At 34.1% G+C, this 19,841-nt stretch overlaps 1 protein-coding gene across 1 annotated transcript in view; it reads right to left on the bottom strand.

Annotated features, from left to right (window-relative positions):
* The window catches only part of hwt (SH2 domain-containing adapter heavyweight), a 251,695-nt gene that overhangs the window by 117,318 nt on the left and 114,536 nt on the right, over nt 1-19,841 (bottom strand). The window contains exon 4 of the mRNA XM_089094872.1: nt 3,509-3,647. Within this exon, the coding sequence (XP_088950998.1) occupies nt 3,509-3,647 (139 nt within the window). The remainder of the gene's footprint in view (nt 1-3,508; nt 3,648-19,841) is intronic.

The following is a 19,841-nucleotide window of genomic DNA, read 5'->3' as shown; positions in this document are numbered from 1 at the left end:
AGAGCGAAATTAAACCAGCATTCAAAAATAAGGGAAAACTAAAGCTTTTTTGAAGAGTTTGGTAGATCCTTGGAGGCATTAAAAAACGAGGTGGGACTAAAGACAAACTTAAATAACACCAAAGTAACTATAATTGCTAGTTTAGAGAAAAATTAGTTATTCTTGCTATAATAGAGATAATGCGGTTCTGGCGACAGTCTTATTAAGAATAGTATGATTGAATGACTGAAAATTGACTGAAAATATAATTTGCCGTATATTAACACATTTAATTTTCTTCAACAAATGTTTTTTCTCCTTTTCCTTGTTTCTTCTTCTTTTTCAACAAGCCTTTCACTAGAACAATTTTTAAGTAAGGTATTAAGGCATTCATCACAAGACCCTTCCCTTTTCGAAGAAAATACCTGTTTTTGGTCATAACTTAAAACCAGACAAATTAAATTTTGTTTTATTCTAATATATGAAGTCTTTTGTAGGAAAAAAAAGGTACCGTAAATATAATTGTTAATGACTAACATAGGTTTTACTTTGCTGTCATACCTTGCCAAAAATTCCCACTATTTGAAATATTTGAACTTCGAACAATGGTAATTAGACTACTCTACAGGCACAAGGTATGCTTTGTTTTATAAATTTTTTGGTGGAATCAAGATTAAATTATATTACGTAAGATGCTTTATTATTTTAAGGTGCTATAGTTTTTTAATGAGAAAAATATCTTATAATATTAGTTTTACTTGATGATCATATCATTGTTTTCATAAGAAAGTCTGAGAAAATCTGAAGTTTCTACTACAGCCTAAAGAAGGTAACTGTTAAAAACCCATTAAATTTGGTATACATGAAACCGAGTCATACTGTAGTAATAAACGGTTAGTAAAACTATTTAAAACATAAGAATAACTATCAACATTCTTTAACAGGTTCTCGCAAATATTAATATCTCTAATAGACGCCTGTAAGGATGGAATGATTGACATTTCTAAGGTCAAGTTAATCTTTCCCCCCAAAAACTGTGGAAAAAATTTCTGCTGTTGCTAGAACTTGTCCCAATGCGCCTCTATATTGACTTTTTTCTTTGTGTGGTCTTTAAAAATTTTTGAAAATAAAGAAAGGACCGTCCCTGTGTGGCTTTTTCGTCCATCCCCGTGGAGACGCTTATAATAAGGGTCACCGTATGAGGGTCTTATTGCGAACATTGACATACTTCGTACTATAAAAACAGCCTTTTAAAATTAACTATTGATAAAACAAAGTGTCAACATAAACAGTACTAAGAACAATATTATCGCATATCTAAGTCATAAAACTTTCAGAAAATAAGTACATACTTCATACTCTGACTGTAAATAGCATAAATTAAGCTGCTTCTAAACTACAGTTTACGATAGTAAATTAAATGAATGTTATTGTTTTGAAGACAGGCATCCTTTGGATGCTGTACCTTTATAGATAAAAACATCCATATCTTGGGAGTCTTCCGAAACTGATCGGAGCAGCCCAGATAAACCCAACGTGGTACTTGTCTATTATATAAAACACACTCGAAGTAAAGCTTGGTTAATGCTAATGAACAAAAATGATGAAAATAGAATAATTTATTAGCAAAATTGTGAAAACTAAAACTTGGAAATATACTCCCAGAACGCAGAAATGTCCTCAAGAACCGCGTTAAAATGAACTCGGCCTTCTGCCTTCACTGTCGCCCGCCACATGTACTCTACTACTACTACTACTAACAACTCATCGCAGCACCAAGCCGCCTGAGGCCAGCACAGCTATACATGCTCCTCCTCCATTCCAGTCTATTCAACGCCTCCCTCTTCACACCCTCCCAGGAAGTTCCCACTTCCTTTAAATCTTTCTTTATGACATCCTCCCATCCCAGAAGAGGACAACCTGCTTTCCGTTTAGCCCTAGACGGTTGGCCAAAAAGGACAATCTTTGGCAATCTGTCATCCTTCATCCGCACAACATGCCCTAGCCACCTCAACCTTTCTTTTATTATAGCCCTAGAAAGCGGTATTGAACCACATGTACTCTACTCAGTATGAATGTAAATGATGGCGGGATGTACCTAAATAACGATGTACATTCGTTACCCCGAAATAAATGAAACGAACTACAGTAACAAATGGTATTTTATTTTTAGAAAACCATGTATTGACACGCAAATTGACGGTTTTAAAACCTGGCCTAGTGTTCCACTTCCAAAAATGTCTCGTAAGAGTACAAAGTCATGGTGTGTTTTGTTTTGGGTAACAACCCCTTATCCTGGAAAAATATGATTGCCTCTTCTTCGGTCCTTGGCAAATCCCAAATCTTAATTTGAAAATCCATGGTGAGACACTATGTTCTATTACTAGTCAAAGCAAACTAACCGGTGTCCTCAAATATCACGTTAATAATGAACTAAAATGAACTAGGTCAAGAATCACGTTAATAATGAACTATTTTTGTCTTTGAGCCGACGCCGAAGTTCCCAATTAAATAAATCATAAATGATCTACACAATTTTACTAATAAAGTATTCTATTTTCATCATATCTTATTGTCACCAAACTTCACTTCTCGAGTGTGTTTTATATAATAAACAAGTACCCCCAAGGTTTTTCTAATTATAAAAACAATGCCTTCTTATATATTCATTTTCTTTAAATTCTTCATTTAATTTTTTCATCTGTTACAAGCAGAAAGTGTTTTTCTTTTACCTGCTACGTCAACCTGAAGTAGAAAAAAGAACAAGTTAAAGCATTTGGTAGGTTTCATGAAAGCATTTAAAATATTGAATAATATATTGAATCTAATACTTATAGGCAAGTATAAAAGAAAATGTAATAACTGTATACCAAATCAGGTTAAAAAAAAATCTGCCGACTCACGTCAATACACTATCATGGCGTCAACTAAAGGACGTACAGAACGCTTCTTTTAATCAGTTATAATGTGAAAATGATTCTTTAAGTGGTTCTCAACATACTTGTTGCATTTACTTACTTATACTTATAGTAAGTTTAAGTAAGTTATAAGTACAACATACTTAATGTTGCATTTACTTATTTACTTACTTATAGAAGGTAGGATACTCCGATGGGTGCAACATATCTCGGTACCTCTAGCTCAAAGACTACCAAATTTTGTATACTGCATACTAGACACTTATACAATTTGGATTTAAATAATCTATATTATATGCTAAAAGAAAATCACATCATTCAGCCGAAAATTGTAATTTTCTACATATTTTTGTGCTCATTGAAATATACAGACACATCGGAAAACGATATCTCAACTCGTAAAACTTCTAATTTACAAAGGTATAGAAAACTTCTGTTGCAAAAGAAAAAAGGAGATGATAATTACAGAGCAAAATGCGGAATAACTCTCAAAGGGACAGCTGAAATCAGCAATTTGAACGTAGGCAGATCTTGGGCCTTGAAAGCTATTTAACAGAGGGTCTAATGAAAGAGACTTGTATGTCATTATGAAAAGAAGTCAAAAAGCATACCTGTTCTGTTAAACTTTACTAACTCCAAATATGGTTGGCTATATTGAGCATCACCATAAATCTTGGCAAGACGGTCTTCGCCCGGCTCACAGTAATATTTTGAATCCGACGGATCTTCATATGCTTCGGTGACACGGACCTGGAAGTTTGCCGAAATTTTAATAATATATCAATTAAAAGTGCATTTCCATGTGCCGTGAAGACAGTCAAAAAATCATGTGCGATTATATCTAAATAATTTGAATTTTGTTGTCTGGGAAGTCAGATAGATAGTATTATTGACCTTATCCGGTATAAATAAAAAAAAACAAGTTTTTTTTTAACTGAAAGTAAGGAACGACGTTAAAACTTAAAGCGAACAGAAATTATTCCATATATGAAAGGGGCTGTCTCCTCCTCAACGCCTCTCCTCCCTGGAATCTCGAAATTTCTTATGATGTCTTGTAATTTCTTTATGATCCCTATAATTTGAATATTTTGGGAATTCTTCAAAGTTACTCCCCCTCTCAAAATTTTGAGTACCTCCCTTCCCTGAAGGATAGTCATAATAGTTATCATCCTTTGAGCTGTAAAATGAGAGAGAAGCCATAAATGAAAAGACCTAAGAACATGTTAAAAAATTCAGTGTGCGAAAAAGCACAAAAGCGGGAAAAGTAGATTTTTGGCATGACAAAAATATTGTGTTCGATAATAAGCGCTATAACCATTAATAGCAATTATAACAGAGTTTCAAAGATGACAGTTCCCAGAGTCGTGACGCATTACGTCAGCTTAAAAATTAGTAAATAATATAGCAAGTTTTTTGCCATTCATTTTGGTTTGAACATTAACGTTGCAACACAGCTAATAACAATCCTCAACGCTCACTTTATCTGAAAAAGGGCATAAGGCTGTTCAAAAAAAATAACCACCAGTACCTAATGTGGATATGAGTTGTGGCTTCTTAATTATGAAACAGCATAAGGCACTGTCTACACGCATGTACTTAAAATGGGTGTTCAAGTCTCAGATAAAAAATTTCAATACATGATATCAAAGCAACATGAAGGTACATGTAAAAGTGAATCGAACATAGCTGGCTCAATAGGGATCGGGTAAGGGTCAGATAATTCATTAGGGTAAATATCCTTTTAAATTTCGATGGTGCACGTTTCTCTCCCGACTTTTTTTTAAGACTTGCGCATACCAAACCCATTATCAATCATTTAGAAACAAATCATATCCATAGCCAAATGCAAACTTTGCCGGGCGTCAATAACTTTATTCATTTAGACTAATTTAACTTAGGCTACTATCCTCATTCTTGGAACAGGAGCATTTTTTTTTCTCTTGATCATTTTTTTTCTCTTGATGTATTTTTTTCTCTTGATCATGATCAAAAGGAGGTTTTGCGATCAAGATTTTCATATTGGTATAAGCTAGTACCTAATATAGAAAAACTTAATCAAACAATTCGTGGTAACGAAGTGTAAGAAAGGAGTGACCCGGCTCAATAGTAACCGAAACTCTAAAAAACACAATTTTGATACCAATAGATACATCAAAAGAATCAAATTTTAATGCTGATTTCAAATATATAAGTTTAATCAAGTTTAGTCCTAGCCATCAAAAGTTACGAACCTGAGAAAATTTGCCTGCTTTTCGAAAAAAGGTGGAAACAACCCCTAAAGGTTACAGAACCTTAATGAAAATAACACCATCACATTCAGCGTCTCAGAGAACCCTACTTTAGAAGTTTCAAGCTCCTATCTGCAAAAATGTGTAATTTTGTATTTTTTGCCAGACGAAAGATCAGGGATGCGTGTTCATTTGTTTGTTTTTTTTCCCCAGGGGTGATCGTATCGACCCAGGGGTCCTAGAATATCATGGAAGGGCTCATTTGAACGGAAATTAAAAGTTGTAATGCCCTTTTTAAGTGACCAAAAAATGGAGGGCAACTAAGCCGTCTCCCACGCTCATTTTTCCCCCAAAGTCACCCGATCAAAATTTTGAGATATCCATTTTGTTCCGCATGGTCAAAAATATAATAACTATGTCTTTTAGGATAACTTAAACCCCCAAAGTTCCCAGGGGGAGGGATGAAAGTTATGAACTTTACCCAATGTTTACATACAGTATTGGCAATTGGGAAGTATACAGACGTTTTCAGGGGGGATTTTTTCTGGTAGTGGGGGGGGGGAGGGGGCTATGTGGGATGCTCTTTTCATGGAGGAAGTTTTCATGGGTGAAGGGACATTGCTATGAAGGGGGTGCCGGATTTTCCAGCATTATTTAAAAATACGATCAGAATTTAAACATAAAAAAAACAAGTCTTTCAACTGAAAGTAAGGAGCAACATCAAAACTTAAAACCAACAGAAATTATTACGTATATGATTGGGTTCGCCCCCTAGTCAATACCACCCTTTTTAAGCCAAAGATATTTTATTACTTTCATAATAGCTTTTTATTATAATTAACGGCGTGTTTTATTAATGGGTAATTCTTAAGGAATTGGAACAAAATTCGAACTTCAGCTTAAAGAGCGAGGTATTGACTTGGGGGCGAACCCCCTAATATACGTATTAAAAATATATGAATATATAAGTTCATTATGTAAGTTAATTCGTAAGTTACGTATATTTATTACTAAAAACCGTTCGTAAATAAAATTAATCAACTTTCGAGAAAGCAATTTAGCCAAAAAAAAAGGAAAATTATTATACAAAGTTCTTTTTAATTATTCATGTACTGTGAGCCAAAATCAAAACCTGTATTAATTCAAAAACGTTCAAAAATTAAATAAAAAAAAGATTTTTTTCAACTGAAAGTAAGGAGCGACATTAGAACGTAAAACGAACAAAATTTATTCCTTATATGAAAGGGGCTGTCCCCTCCTCGACGCCTCGCTTTTTACGCTAAAGTTTGACTCTTCCTCTACAACTCTACGCAACTCTAATAAATCCTACTTTTGTAAAAGTCAGTTACTTTTGTGAGGTGGTTTCACGAAGGTAGCTTCAAATTGTAAATTTTAAGCAATTGAATATTATATTTTTAGGTGAGTCTGTTTTAGTTTTATGTATATTTTTATTTTAGTTTATATTTATATTTTTCTGTCTACGCTGAAGACGCCTTGTTTGATACGGACGAAATATTCGTTCTTGTTTTTTTCTTCGTTTTCATCTATTGGCCATAGACCCGTTTGTCGTATTTATATTTTTTTTGTTATTTTTTTTTGTTTTTTTTTTCATTTAAAGGCTCTCAGAGTTTTTTCTCGATAACATTTTAGACCAGTTCAGGCTAAAGGGCTAGAAAGTGATAGTTTCCAGCGATGTCATCCCTTTTGTTGCTTAAAAACGTTCATTAAACGTCTTTTTAAACGTTAATTCGAAACGTTAATCATCTTTTAATAATCTACCTACAGAAAAATAAGAAATGTCGTAATTTATATAAAGTAACATTAGGATATTCACATATGTCACACCTCTTATTTTTGAGGGGGGGGGGGTAATTTCTATTTTTAATATTTCATAAATTTATATGTACCAATACTGATGGTGGACAGCTTTGAAATTAGTACGTTTTGTATATTTAGAATCACCATAAATAATAGATTTTGTTGTTGCACCTATTGTAAGTAAAATGTCGTCCTTTAGAGTTTCGATTTCTATTCAAAACGTCGCTCTTCATTACAGTTTGCTTCTACAAACTGTTTTATCAAAGGCTCTCTTAAACTTGAGTGAGAGCTTGGGGGCTGGAGTTGAAAATTTCAGGTAGTCTTGGAGAAGGAAAAGGGAGGGACAGGGGGGGGGGGGGAATAAATATGTTTTGTCTTCAAAGGCCTAAACATCTTTTGTTACCAGTCAACTTTAACGTTTTTGCAATGTAACGAGCTATCAGACACAGTTCACGGAAAAAGCGGAGATGATACTCTGACCTTTAAAAGGTTTAGGAGACAGTATTCCTTCACTTGTTTGTGGTAATTTCTGTTGGTTTTAAGTTATATTTTAATAGCCATTTTATAATATATTCCTTTAGAGTTTCATTTATTCATTAACAGCAATTTCTACTCGTTTAGGTTCGATTTATTAGATGACTTTATAACTGCTCGTCATGGATAGCTCTTTAATTTTTATTGAGTTTTTGGGGGGAAGGGGGAGCGTGATGTTAAAATTATTCCATGAAAAAAGAATTTTGACAATCTCAACGAAATTTGTTAGGGATCTGCAGCTAGGTTTTTTTCTACTTCCTGAAGTTTTGAGTCCAAACCGACAGACACTATTGCTTGTGTTGTTCCTCAAGTGTGACTCATGAGTCACGGTTACTTTAGCACTTCAACGACCCGTACCCTAGATATGTAGTTTCTGTTCTTTTGGAGCTTTAGAATCACCCTCTACTTTCATTAAAAAAAAAACTTTTATAATAAATCTGAAATAGAAAGGAGGCCGACATTTTCCCAGATAAAGAGGTTTTTTCACCTGGCGACATGGAATCCGCTCCTAAGCGTAATTAAATAAAACAAAACTAGTTTTTTCAACTGAACGTAAGGAGCAACATTAAAACTTAAGACGAACAGAAATTACTCCGTATATGAAAGGGGTTGTCCACTCCTCAGCGCCTCGCTCTTTACGCTAAAGTTTGACTCTTTCTCACAACTCTATTTTTTAAAACAATAAAAACTTCAGCGTAAAGAGCAAGGCGTTGAGGAGGGGACAGGCCCTCCTCAACGCCGTTAATCATAAAGGCCGTTTAATTAGAATAATAAGCTCTTTTAAAAGTTCTAAAAATAACTTTAGAGTAAAGAGTGAGGTATTGAGGAGAGGCGACCCTCCTCATGTACGTAATAATTTCTGTTCGTTTTAAGTTTTAATGTTGCTCCTTACTTTCAGTTATAAAAACTTCTGTTTTATTTAATTTCTGACTGTTTTTTTAAATAATGCCAGGAATTCTGGCCCCACCTCCCCGAAGAAACCCCCTCCCCACGCAAATATCCTCTAGACGATTCAATCCCGGTGAAAATTCAATCCCGGGACAATTACTCTTAATCACTCCGTGCGTAAAGTTGAAACGGAAAAGAGAAAGCAAGACACGTAAAAAAAAATTGTATAAAAATTCTGGCAAACTCCCGCAGTGTATAATTTCCCCGGACAAGCTCACTCCCTGGAAACTTCCCTCCCCATGGAAAATTTCCCAGTGGAAAACCCTCAGCAGAAAATTTGTCCCCTCCCCCACCGGAGAATGTATGCATGCTTCCCAATAACAAATAATATGCGTAAACAATGGGCAAATTTTATAACTTAAAGACCTTTCCCCTGGGACTGTGGGGGATCATGACACACCCAAAAGCGTGGTTACTCGGCCTTTAAACTGTGCTGACCAAAATGGATATCTCTAAAGTTTTATCGGACAATTTGGTAAAAAAAGGACGGGGGAGGGGACCTAGTTGCCCTCCAATTTTTTGGTCACTCAAAAAGGGAACTAGAACTTTCAATTTCCGGTCGAATGAGTCCTTTCTCAATAACTTAGGACCACTGGGTCGATACGATCACCCCTGGGAAAAAAAACAAACAAACACGCATCCGTGATCTTTCTTCTGGCAAAAAATACAAATTCCACATTTTTTGCAGATAGAGCTTGAAACCTACACAGTAGGGTTCTCTGATACGAATTTGATGGTATATTTTTTATTAAGATCACTTGACTTTTAGGGGATGTTTCCTCATTTTTTCGAAAATCAGGATGTTTCTCAGGCTCGTAACCTTTGATAGGCAAGATTAAACTTTAGCCACCATCAGGTTACGATTAGCCACCAGTGAGTCCGAACACACGGTACCGTTGTGAACCCCAGCACAGATTCTACCTTCAGAGGCATTCAGGTATAATCACACGGACGTAGCCTCGCACCATTGGCCGTTCGACCAAGTGCAAAACCGAATGTCCGAGCCAGCGGTTCCTCTTGTACTTCGTACTCGTACCTCTCGTACTTTGTAAATGAAATTTACATATTTGAAATCACATAATAAGCCGATTCTTTTGATATATCTATTGGTATCAAAATTCTGTTTTTTGAGAGTTTCGGTTGCTTTTGAACCGAATCACTCCTTACTTACAGTTTGTTACCACGAACTGTTTGATTCAACTACCGTCACAGCCTATCTTGGCATAGCTAGCACTTCTCTCTCCACTCTTTTTTCCTTTTTTTGCACTATGCTGGACATGTTTGAATGAATGCATGATTAATGAAGTCAAATTTATGTGGCTAAAATAACTACTGAACTTGATTTATATTATAAAACACAACAATAGCAGCCAAGATATGAACATCAGGCAAAGACAGGTTTCTAATTATCTTCGATATTATGGATGTAATTGCAAGACTAATTGTAAACAGCATGAACCGTGACGATGGTTCCATCAATCAAGCAAAAATAAAATAAATCTAAATCATTATCCAAGATGGGTTGAGGTGCAGCGTGATTAAAAGTAGATAGTTTTCACAATATTTCAGCTTTCCGGTCAATTGACAAAACTCTGGCTATGGACATTGGTCATTTGCTTTTTCCGAATTGTATCCTCTTGAATAAGAGCGGCGAAATCGACCTTTGCCGAAAACAAATTTCTGCTAGGGAAGCATACGTCTTTTGGACCACCTTTGCTTCCGGATATAAGTAATTCCTTTAGCATCGGTGGCAGCAAACCTTTGTCAACTGAACAATTAACAACAGAAAGCTTAATTGTAAAAAATGGCTCAAAAAATTTGTTGGTTTTTAACTAATCCACTATTTAAAAGGCGGAATTATTCGTCTCTCAAAACATTGCATTTCTTTGTATGTTTAGATTTGTCTGTTTAGATTTGGCTATGTTTCTTTCGAGAAATAAGGAGTAATGTGATTGGCTTACAAAAATACGTCACAAATATAAACCAACAGAAGTAAAGCACACATTTTAACTGGGGTTCACAGGACAGTAGTCTCCCCTTTTCTCATTGTTTCACTATTTAGGTCATCTAATAGTATTTTGATTATAGTATAATTTGCAAGAGCCATGACAGTCTGCAATATGCGATAATAAAAACGCTGGAAATGTAGTTATTCTTTTTAGCTGGGTGTGGTTACTTTGCTTCATAAAATTTCGAGATCCTAAAAAGTTAAAACCACTGGATACCACAGGTATAAAAGAAAGTAATATATACAGGCAAAAATAGAGGGATTTACTTTTCTGTTTGTTTCAATCCACGATTGGGGTCTTACAAAAAAAAAAACGAGGAAAAGGAAAACTTTAACACAGATTTTGCAAAGGTAAGACTTACTTCAATTTTCATTTTAACGGAGCCTAAATTCTTTATACTGAAAACAATGAAATGTATTTTTCTGGTATGCTAATGGATAACGCTTGGACATTAAGAGATATATTCCCCAAAACCCGACATGAAATGTCAAGATTCTTAAAATTGTCGCAATATTTTGGTTTACTTTTCATTCTATTCGTCTTTTTATGAATTAAATAAAAACAACAAGTTTTCTTTAACCGAAAGTAAGGAACGACGTTAAAACTTAGGACGAACAGAAATTATTCCGTATATGAAAGGGGCTGTCCCTCCTCAACGCCTCCCTCTTTACGCTAAAGTTTTTTATTGTTTAAAAAAATAAGAGTTGTGAGAAAGTCAAACTTTAGCATAAAGAGCGAGGCGTTGAGGAGGGGACAGCCCCTTTCATAAGTAGTAAGCACCCAATTAGTTAAAAACTTACATTCAAACTTACGCCTGAGGCATAGATATGTGTGTATATTTTTAAGTAAGTGGGGTTACCAGGGTCATTTGCCTATTACAATGAACGATACTTACCTTACCAGACGGTTTTTCTATTATGACATCCATATTTTGGAGGTCAAACAGAGAGAGAGCGACGGTCACTCTAACTACTTGATGAGTAGTTGGATTCGGATATAAGGTGTAATTTTCATTGTACTTCATATTAGTAAGAGAATTGAATTCAAAGAGAATAGTTTATTTGCAAGGATATTAGTGAAAAAAAAAATGAGTGGTGCATTTACACTATTGGAGATTAATGATGGAACCGACAGCAGCAGCAGCAGCGATATACGAGTACCTAATGTAGCTGTGGAAATAACCGCTGGCTGTAGAATATGTCTTGAATGGGACATTATGTATGCGAGATATGTGATATCATTAAGCAAGTTTAAGCAGGATGAGCATCTATGTTTTTCTGGAAAAGTAAACATTCTCAACATAAATTAACTCCTTTCAGAATTAGATATCATATCGAAATATATTGATGCGAACAAAATGCATAAATGATTATCATTATTGTCATAATATTCAATAGAACAGTTTTTAAATCAATGGTATTTTTTTTCTTTTTATATATTAGAAAAGCGTATATTTCATATATTAGAAAAAAGAAATTATTTTTTTTTTTAATTTGATAGTTATATTTTTAGGACTAAAAAAAAAAAAAAAAAAAAAATTGATATATTGAATAAATATCTAATAATGAGGAATATATTTAATATTTAAGAAAGTTTAATTATATATTATTATTTTATATTGTTGTCTATTAAAAGGAAGATATTTTCTCGGGGAATGCTTGTTGATATAATGAAAACTGATTCTCCATCATTAGACTATTGTATGAAGCTTCTACATCGTGGTCCAAATGCATTTACACAATTTATTGATATATTGATCACGACACGACAAAATCATATTGTGGATATGCTTTTAAACATTAGTTTAGAAATTTAGGACTTTTTTTCATAAGAAAGATGGTGCTCAAGGATGATTTACTCCTCTCTCTCTCTCAGAAATATTTTCTTTGTTTCTAGCTCAGTTTCATTATGGCAGTGAGAGCATTAACACATGACGAAATGTTCCATACATGTCCGTTATGTATGTACACACAGGGCAGCTGGTCATCATGTGAGAATTGCACAATGATTGAGGAGTATGATGAAAAGTGTAGATTATGCAACCCGTGTAAATTGCATAGAGTATATGCTGTACAAATTAAAGGTTGTAATTCCTGTCTTGAGGAGGTGTGTGACTCTCATCCTAGAGGTCACATATGCTCCAATTGTCATTATGATAAATTCAAGCAGTGGGAGAGTACATATCCCGGTATGATTGGAAAGAATCCTAACCGTGATTTTAGTTTATTGCTACGAGATTGGTATCGTCGTGGTTTTAGATTGTTCTGGGAGGAGGAACCGGGTCAACGATTCAACTGTTGGAAAAACAAAAGAATATGATTCCTACGTCATCGTTGTGAAGACAATGGGTGTTATAATTATAAGCCCACTGATTTTTATTTGGCTGTGACAGAATGTGATTCGCCACTTGAGGACACTGTTTGCGAAATTGCTTCAAATAAGCAAATTGAAACATGCGAATTATATAAAATTAATTCGAACAGTATCATTGACTATACAAAGAGATATGACAAGAGTGAAGTCACACTCTACTGTAGAAAATGTGACCCTGACGTTGCACTGCATCATGATCAGTGCACAGCGACTCCTGATAATCTAGCTACACTAGCTGTTGTCGACGATTATCTAGCAGTGGATGAGATCCAAAGAGTATAAAACCCGTTTTATAATGTATATAAATTTTTATTAATAAGCAATTTTACATACATCTTTATAGCATTTATTCTTAAGGCCCTAAGATCAATATTGGATACACTTGTAAGTATTTTCTCCACTAGAAAGTTATTCAATCGAAGTAATTCAAAATAGATGTCGAGAAAATACCTGTAGGTATAACCAAGATATCTGAGCATGAAAGAGCAGTTAGAGACAGTCATATGTTTTACTCGTAAAATCATATACTCTTCGTTCATTTTTAATAATGGTTTTCCATTTGCTTTCAATAAAGTTTAGCATGTATGGTGTGTAGAATTTATACGATAGGCGAAGAGGATCAAAAAATTCAATATTCCTTGCTGTTTGAAAGATGCATAGCCAATGACCGGTCTTCAAAGTCGATGGATTGCTATTAACAATGATTAGGGTATTGTTAACACTTGGAATTTTTTCAATGAAATCCGAAGGTATGCAATAGGACTTGTACTGGGACATGTATGGATCCATACGAAATACGTTGATTATTTGGTTTGTGTTCATGGTGCTAGGTCTAGTAGAACACTGCCGTCGGGTGTGATTTCCCAATAGGTTTCAAATTGACTCAGTGATATTAGTGTAATACTCTCAGTCAGAGCATTGGCAAATGTACACTCTAAACGTACATTCCCTGTTCGTACTATGGTCATATCCTGTGTGCCTGACCAAGTCCAAAACAATCACCCCATGATTTTTTGAAAACATCGAATCGGTTATTCCATTTTCAAAGAGTGGGGAGTCAATATAGAGGGACGGTATGGTCAAATTATACAGAGTTATAGTTGATTTTTTGCCGTATCACTAAGTTTACAGTAAAATGCCGTTCATTTTGCGCACGAAATGGGATACACCGAAAAAATTAAAATCATGGACAGATTCAGTCCAGGATCCAGTAACGTTGCCATTCCTCCAAAGGGTCAATAGTGATTTTTAAAAAATTTCTTCATATATACATAATGAGTTACTATAGCTACGAAAACCAGCAGCAGTGTGACATTGATTGGTGATCGTATCGAGGACAAGAAGTTTAATGTTGTTACCATTGGCTCTTAGCTTCTCCACTGCCAATGCAACAGAGCTCATAACTTGTTGTTTTCGGACGTGGAGAATTGCCGATGTGATAATGACATTTGCATCGGGTGCTTCAGGAAGTGTTTTTCTCAAAATGAAATTCGATGGGGCCATCTGTAACTTTATGTCAATCTTGACATTGGGGGGTAGCCATTGGGATATATTGAATATCTCATGATTTAATTTTCCAACTAGATGATACTCCTGGGTCACTGCAGTAGTCAACTAACCGTCAGTATCAACACCTGTTCGATATTCATAGCCCAGCGATTGTCCTCTCATCTCCTTGTACGCCTTTGGTGTCATCATCATAAATTGTATGTAGGTAGCATAGTTTGTTAAATTATTGCTAGCAGTCACCAATGTTCCATTAATAAACACATTAATTTGTTTGAATAGGTTGTATAGAAAACAGTTTTCATAGGAGAGACCATCGCTGGCATTTAGAGTTGTATTACCTGACTTTTTCTTCACCACAACATTTAAATCAATAAATGTTGACGACAAATCAATGAAATAGTCGTCATTGGAAAATATTTGAAAGTGTATAGTGTCCGAGAGGGGGTGTTGAGGGTGAAATTGTTCAGAGTAGCCATACTTGACACTGACATCAACATTTTCAGCATTGAATAAATTCAATGAGGAACTGATTGATGGATATGATTCCTTGTGAGGGAGATAAGTCATCTTAAGAGAAGAAATCGTTCTTTGATCTAACAATCTTTTTCTTTTTCTTTTTCTTCTGTTGATTATTGGAGTTCGTTGTTTTATTTCTCAAAGTCCTTGTTGATATCCTTTGATTCCTGTCTGGGAGGAGACTGATGAGTGAATGACGCGAACGCGTCCTTTTCAATCCCTCCCCGTTTTGTCGAGATTTTTATTGCTCACCAACGGCTCTTGCTGAAGATCTAATATATCCCTTAACACTCTCCTTGAAATTCTTGCCCGATCCCAGTCTTTTAACGTTGAGGCAGAAGAATACGATGCAGCAGACAAAAGATATTTTCTGCTAAGGGGTAGTACAGAACAAAATAGCCTAGCAAACCAGTTACCAAGACCATAGCCAGACATTGTAGTGTGCCCCTTGTAGTAGTCCAATCCATGACCTATTTGACGTGAACTCAGAGCACCAACATAAAAATCGACATCGTGACTGAAAAATGGAACTCTTCTATTGTTCATTTTTTTAGGTGATTGTACCGTCGTCGTTGACAATGGGTTGAAAATGACACTTAATCACTGCTAAGCCTTTTGAAATTGCTAGAGAATCACCTAATTCGGTTCTTAGCGTTAACTGACAGAGTTCCAAATATGAAGTGTTTACAGGAATATACTGAAGATGCTTAATATTGTAGTGGTGAACATGTTCTTGGTTGGTTTTTCGTTCAAGAACTCGTAGGAGGGGGACATTTGAATTACCAACCCGAGATGTTTCCACAAATGAAGCGTAGAGAAATATACAAGTGCCCGTGGAGAAAGCAGGTGGGTAGTCAGCAAAAATAAAATTAGTGTTTCCAGCACTTCTACCATTGATTATATTGAGCTTAAAGCCAAGAACATCCTTTAGGTTATCATTGAGGATAACCTTTTCATTGGCAATGGGTGAACCAATGTAGATCTTGCCCTCCTCCTTTGAATAGTTGAAATGAAAAGCTCCTTTCTTACGAGCAGAAATTCTTTTTTTGATAGTACGACATAAATCATTCATGCAGGTGAGCTCCTCGTAGGGTAATTCAATATATGGATAATCCATCCAATTGATTTTTTGAATTTGTTCTTGATCACCTGGTGGTGGCGGCCAATCATAGGGTCTAATTTTTATTTCATATTTACGATCCTTTCTCAGGATGTCACACGTATTTTTGAGAATACAGTCGACAAGAGCCACTTCATATGCACCGCCAAATTTAACGGCAGGTGAGAGTTTTGTCCAAAAATCACTTGTCGTATTCAAGTCATTGTAAAGAGGATCGAAAACGTTGGACATGAAAGTTACATAGAAATCATTGGGCAGTGTCAATATCTTCAACACCGATCCAAGAATCAAAATCGGAGTTGCATCCTAGCCACCGAACAAGTTACTGTTTCTTACCCCCGCGAGTAAGTCTCTTTAATATCTTTTCAATTTGATAGATTTCACTGGCATTTTTAACTTTTTGTAGTTCATAGTCATAAAAGCCGTCGAGAATCTCCTCATCTTTGGTATCACGCAGGCGATAAGTTATCGGTTTAGTGTCTAGGATTTTTGCCTCCTTAAAAAGTTATGTGGACCACAAGTAATTCCCCTTTTCAAAAACATTAGTTGTTCTATTAATTCGAACGGTATCACCAACATTGAATTTATTTTTCATCTTCTTGACAGCCGACGATTTATTGGAATACTGTTTAAGAAAGGTGTCTATTGTATCATGATCAGAATGATGAACTTCCGTTGGCGTAGAATTGGACAATCTTTCTTGAATTCGCCTCCTGGGTAAATAAAAAAGACAGTTCATTAAAGAAATTATGAAAAAATTGTAAGTAAGTAGCAAATTCCTTCTTGAATTCACCTGCTGGATAAACAAAAAAGACATTTCGTTCTAGAAATTATGACAAAATTCCAAGTAAGTAACAAACTCTTTATTGTTTTCATGACTTAGATACATGATGTAGAAATTTAATTCAAGAAATTATGAAAAAATTCTCAGTAATTAACAATTTCTTTATTGAAGTCAACTCTTTGATACACAATACGGAAATTTCATTTAAGAAATTATGAAAAAAAAACAATTTCTTTATTGAAGTCAACTCTTGGATACACAATACGGAAATTTCATTCAAGAAATTATGAAAATATTTGTAAGTAAGTAACAAACTCTATTGATTTCACCTATTGGATATACAGTACAGATACTTCATTCAAGAAATTATGAAAAAACCGCAAGTAAGTAACTTTTTTTTCTCTTTATCAAAAACAATTTTCACTTAGCTACACGATGTAGAAATGTAATTCAAGAAATTAGGAAAAAATTCTCAGTAAGTAACAATTTCTTTCTTGAAATCAACTCATGGATACACAATATGGAAATTTCATTCAAGAATTTCATGACTTAGATACACGATGTAGAAATTTGATTCAAGAAATTATGAAGAAATTCTCAGTAAGTAAAAATTTCTTTCTTGAAGTCGTCTCTTGGAAACACAATATGGAAATTTCATTCAAGAAATTATGAAAATATTTGTAAGTAAGTAACAAACTCTTTATTGATTTCACCTCTTGGATATACAGTACAGATACTTCATTCAAGAAATTATGAAAAAATCGTGTAAGTAACTTTTTTTCTCTTTATCACAAACAATTTTCACTTAGCTAAATGATGTAGAAATTTAATTCAAGAAATTATTGAAAAATTCTCAGTAAGTAACAATTTCTTTCTTGAAGTCAACTCTTGGATACGCAATACGGAAATTGCATTCAAGAAATTATGAAAAAATTGTAACTAAGTAGCAAATTCTTTCTTGAATTTAGCCGTTTGACAAACAAAAAAGACATTTCATTCAAGAAATTATGACAAAATTCTAAGTAAGTAACAAACTCTTTATTGTTTTCACGAGTTAGATATACGACATAGAAATTAAATTCAAGAAATTATGAAAAAATTCTCAGTCTAAGTAGCAAATTCTTTCTTTAATTCAACTGTTGTATAAACAAAAAAAAAACTTTTTGTAATCTATTGTTTGAAAAAAGACTTAGAAAGCGAAAAACTTTATTGCTTTAAAGAGTTAGATGTTACAAGTATAAAATAATATAAAGAAATAATGAAAAAAATCCTCAGCAACTGAAAAAATTTTCTTCATGACTTATACAAATGGATAAACAAAAAAAAACAAAAAAAAGAAATTTCGTTCAAGAAATTATGACAAAATTCTAAGTAAGTAACAAACTTTATTGTTTTCACGAATTATATGTAGGATGTAGAAATTAAATTCATGAAATTATGAAAATATTCTCAGTAAGTAACCATTTCTTTCTTGAAGTCAACTCTTGGATACACAATACGGGAAATTTTATTCAAGAAATTATGAAAATATCTGTAAGTAAGTAACACACTCTTTATTAATTTCACCTATTGGATATACAGTACAGATACTTCATTCAAGAAATTATAAAAAAATCGCAAGTAAGTAGCTTTTTTTTCTCTTTATCACAAACAATTTTCACTTAGCTACACGATATTGAAATTTAATTCAGGAAATTATGAAAAAATTCTCAGTAAGTAACAATTTCTTTCTTGAAGTCAACTCTTGGATGCACACAATACGGAAATTTCATTCAAGAAATTATAAAAAATATATGTAAGTAAGTAACAAGCTCTTCATTGATTTCACCTCTTGAATATACAGTACAGATACTTCATTCAAGAAACGTGATTAAACACGTTTTGAAACTACATGCTATTTGTATGCCTTTCCTTGGCACCTTTCCAAACGAGCGGGATTCCCCACTGGTTCCTACACATTGCAAAAAGTGAGCAGTACGAAAACTCCACGTTTTCAACCAGACTGGTTTTTTAGGGACCAATCAGGAGAGATATGCAAAGTCGACATAGCTTTATTTCATTTTCTTTAAGGTTCATTTAGACGAGGTTACGTGCGCGCACGTAACTTCGTCTAAATGAACCTTAAAGAAAATCAAATAAAGCTATGTCGACTGTGCATATCTCTCCTGATTGGTCCCTAAGAACCCAGTCTGGTTGAAAACGTGGAGTTATCGTACTGCTCACTTTTGAGCAATGTGTAGGAACCAGTGGGGACTCCCCGATCGTTTGGAAAGGTGCCAAGGAAAGGCATACAAATAGCATGTAGTTTCAAAACGTGTTTAATCACGTTTCTTGAATGAAGTATCTGTACTGTATATTCAAGAGGTGAAATCAATAAAGAGCTTGTTACTTACTTACATATATTTTTTATAATTTCTTGAATGAAATTTCCGTGTTGTGTGCATCCAAGAGTTGACATCAAGAAAGAAATTGTTACTTACTGAGAATTTTTTCATAATTTCTTGAATTAAATTTCAATATTTTGTAGCTAAGTGAAAATTGTTTGTGATAAAGAGAAAAAAAAGCTAATTACTTGAGATTTTTTCATAATTTCTTGAATGAAGTATCTGTACTGTATATCCAAGAGGTGAAATTAATAAAGAGTTTGTTACTTACTTACAAATATTTTCATAATTTCTTGAATGAAATTTCCCGTATTGTGTATCCAAGAGTTGACTTCAAGAAAGAAATGGTTACTTACTGAGAATTTTTTCATAATTTCATGAATTTAATTTCTACATCCTATATCTAACTCGTGAAAACAATAAAGTTTGTTACTTACTTAGAATTTTGTCATAATTTCTTGAACGAAATGTCTTTTTTTTGTTTTTTTTGTTTATCCAACAGGTGAATTCAAGAAAGAATTTGCTACTTAGACTGAGAATTTTTTCATAATTTCTTGAATTTAATTTCTACGTCTTATATCTAACTCGTGAAAACAATAAAGAGTTTGTTAATTACTTAGAATTTCGTCATAATTTCTAGAACGAAATGTTTTTTTTTTGTTAATCCAACAGGTGAATTCAAGAAAGAATTTGCTACTTAGACTGAGAATTTTTCCATAAT

This window comes from Artemia sp. Qi Xiang Cuo, chromosome 9, assembly GCF_049724085.1.
Source record: "Artemia sp. Qi Xiang Cuo chromosome 9, ASM4972408v1, whole genome shotgun sequence".
In the NCBI taxonomy this organism is placed as follows: Eukaryota; Metazoa; Arthropoda; class Branchiopoda; order Anostraca; family Artemiidae; genus Artemia; species Artemia sp. Qi Xiang Cuo.
This window is presented reverse-complemented; position numbering and strand designations above follow the sequence as displayed.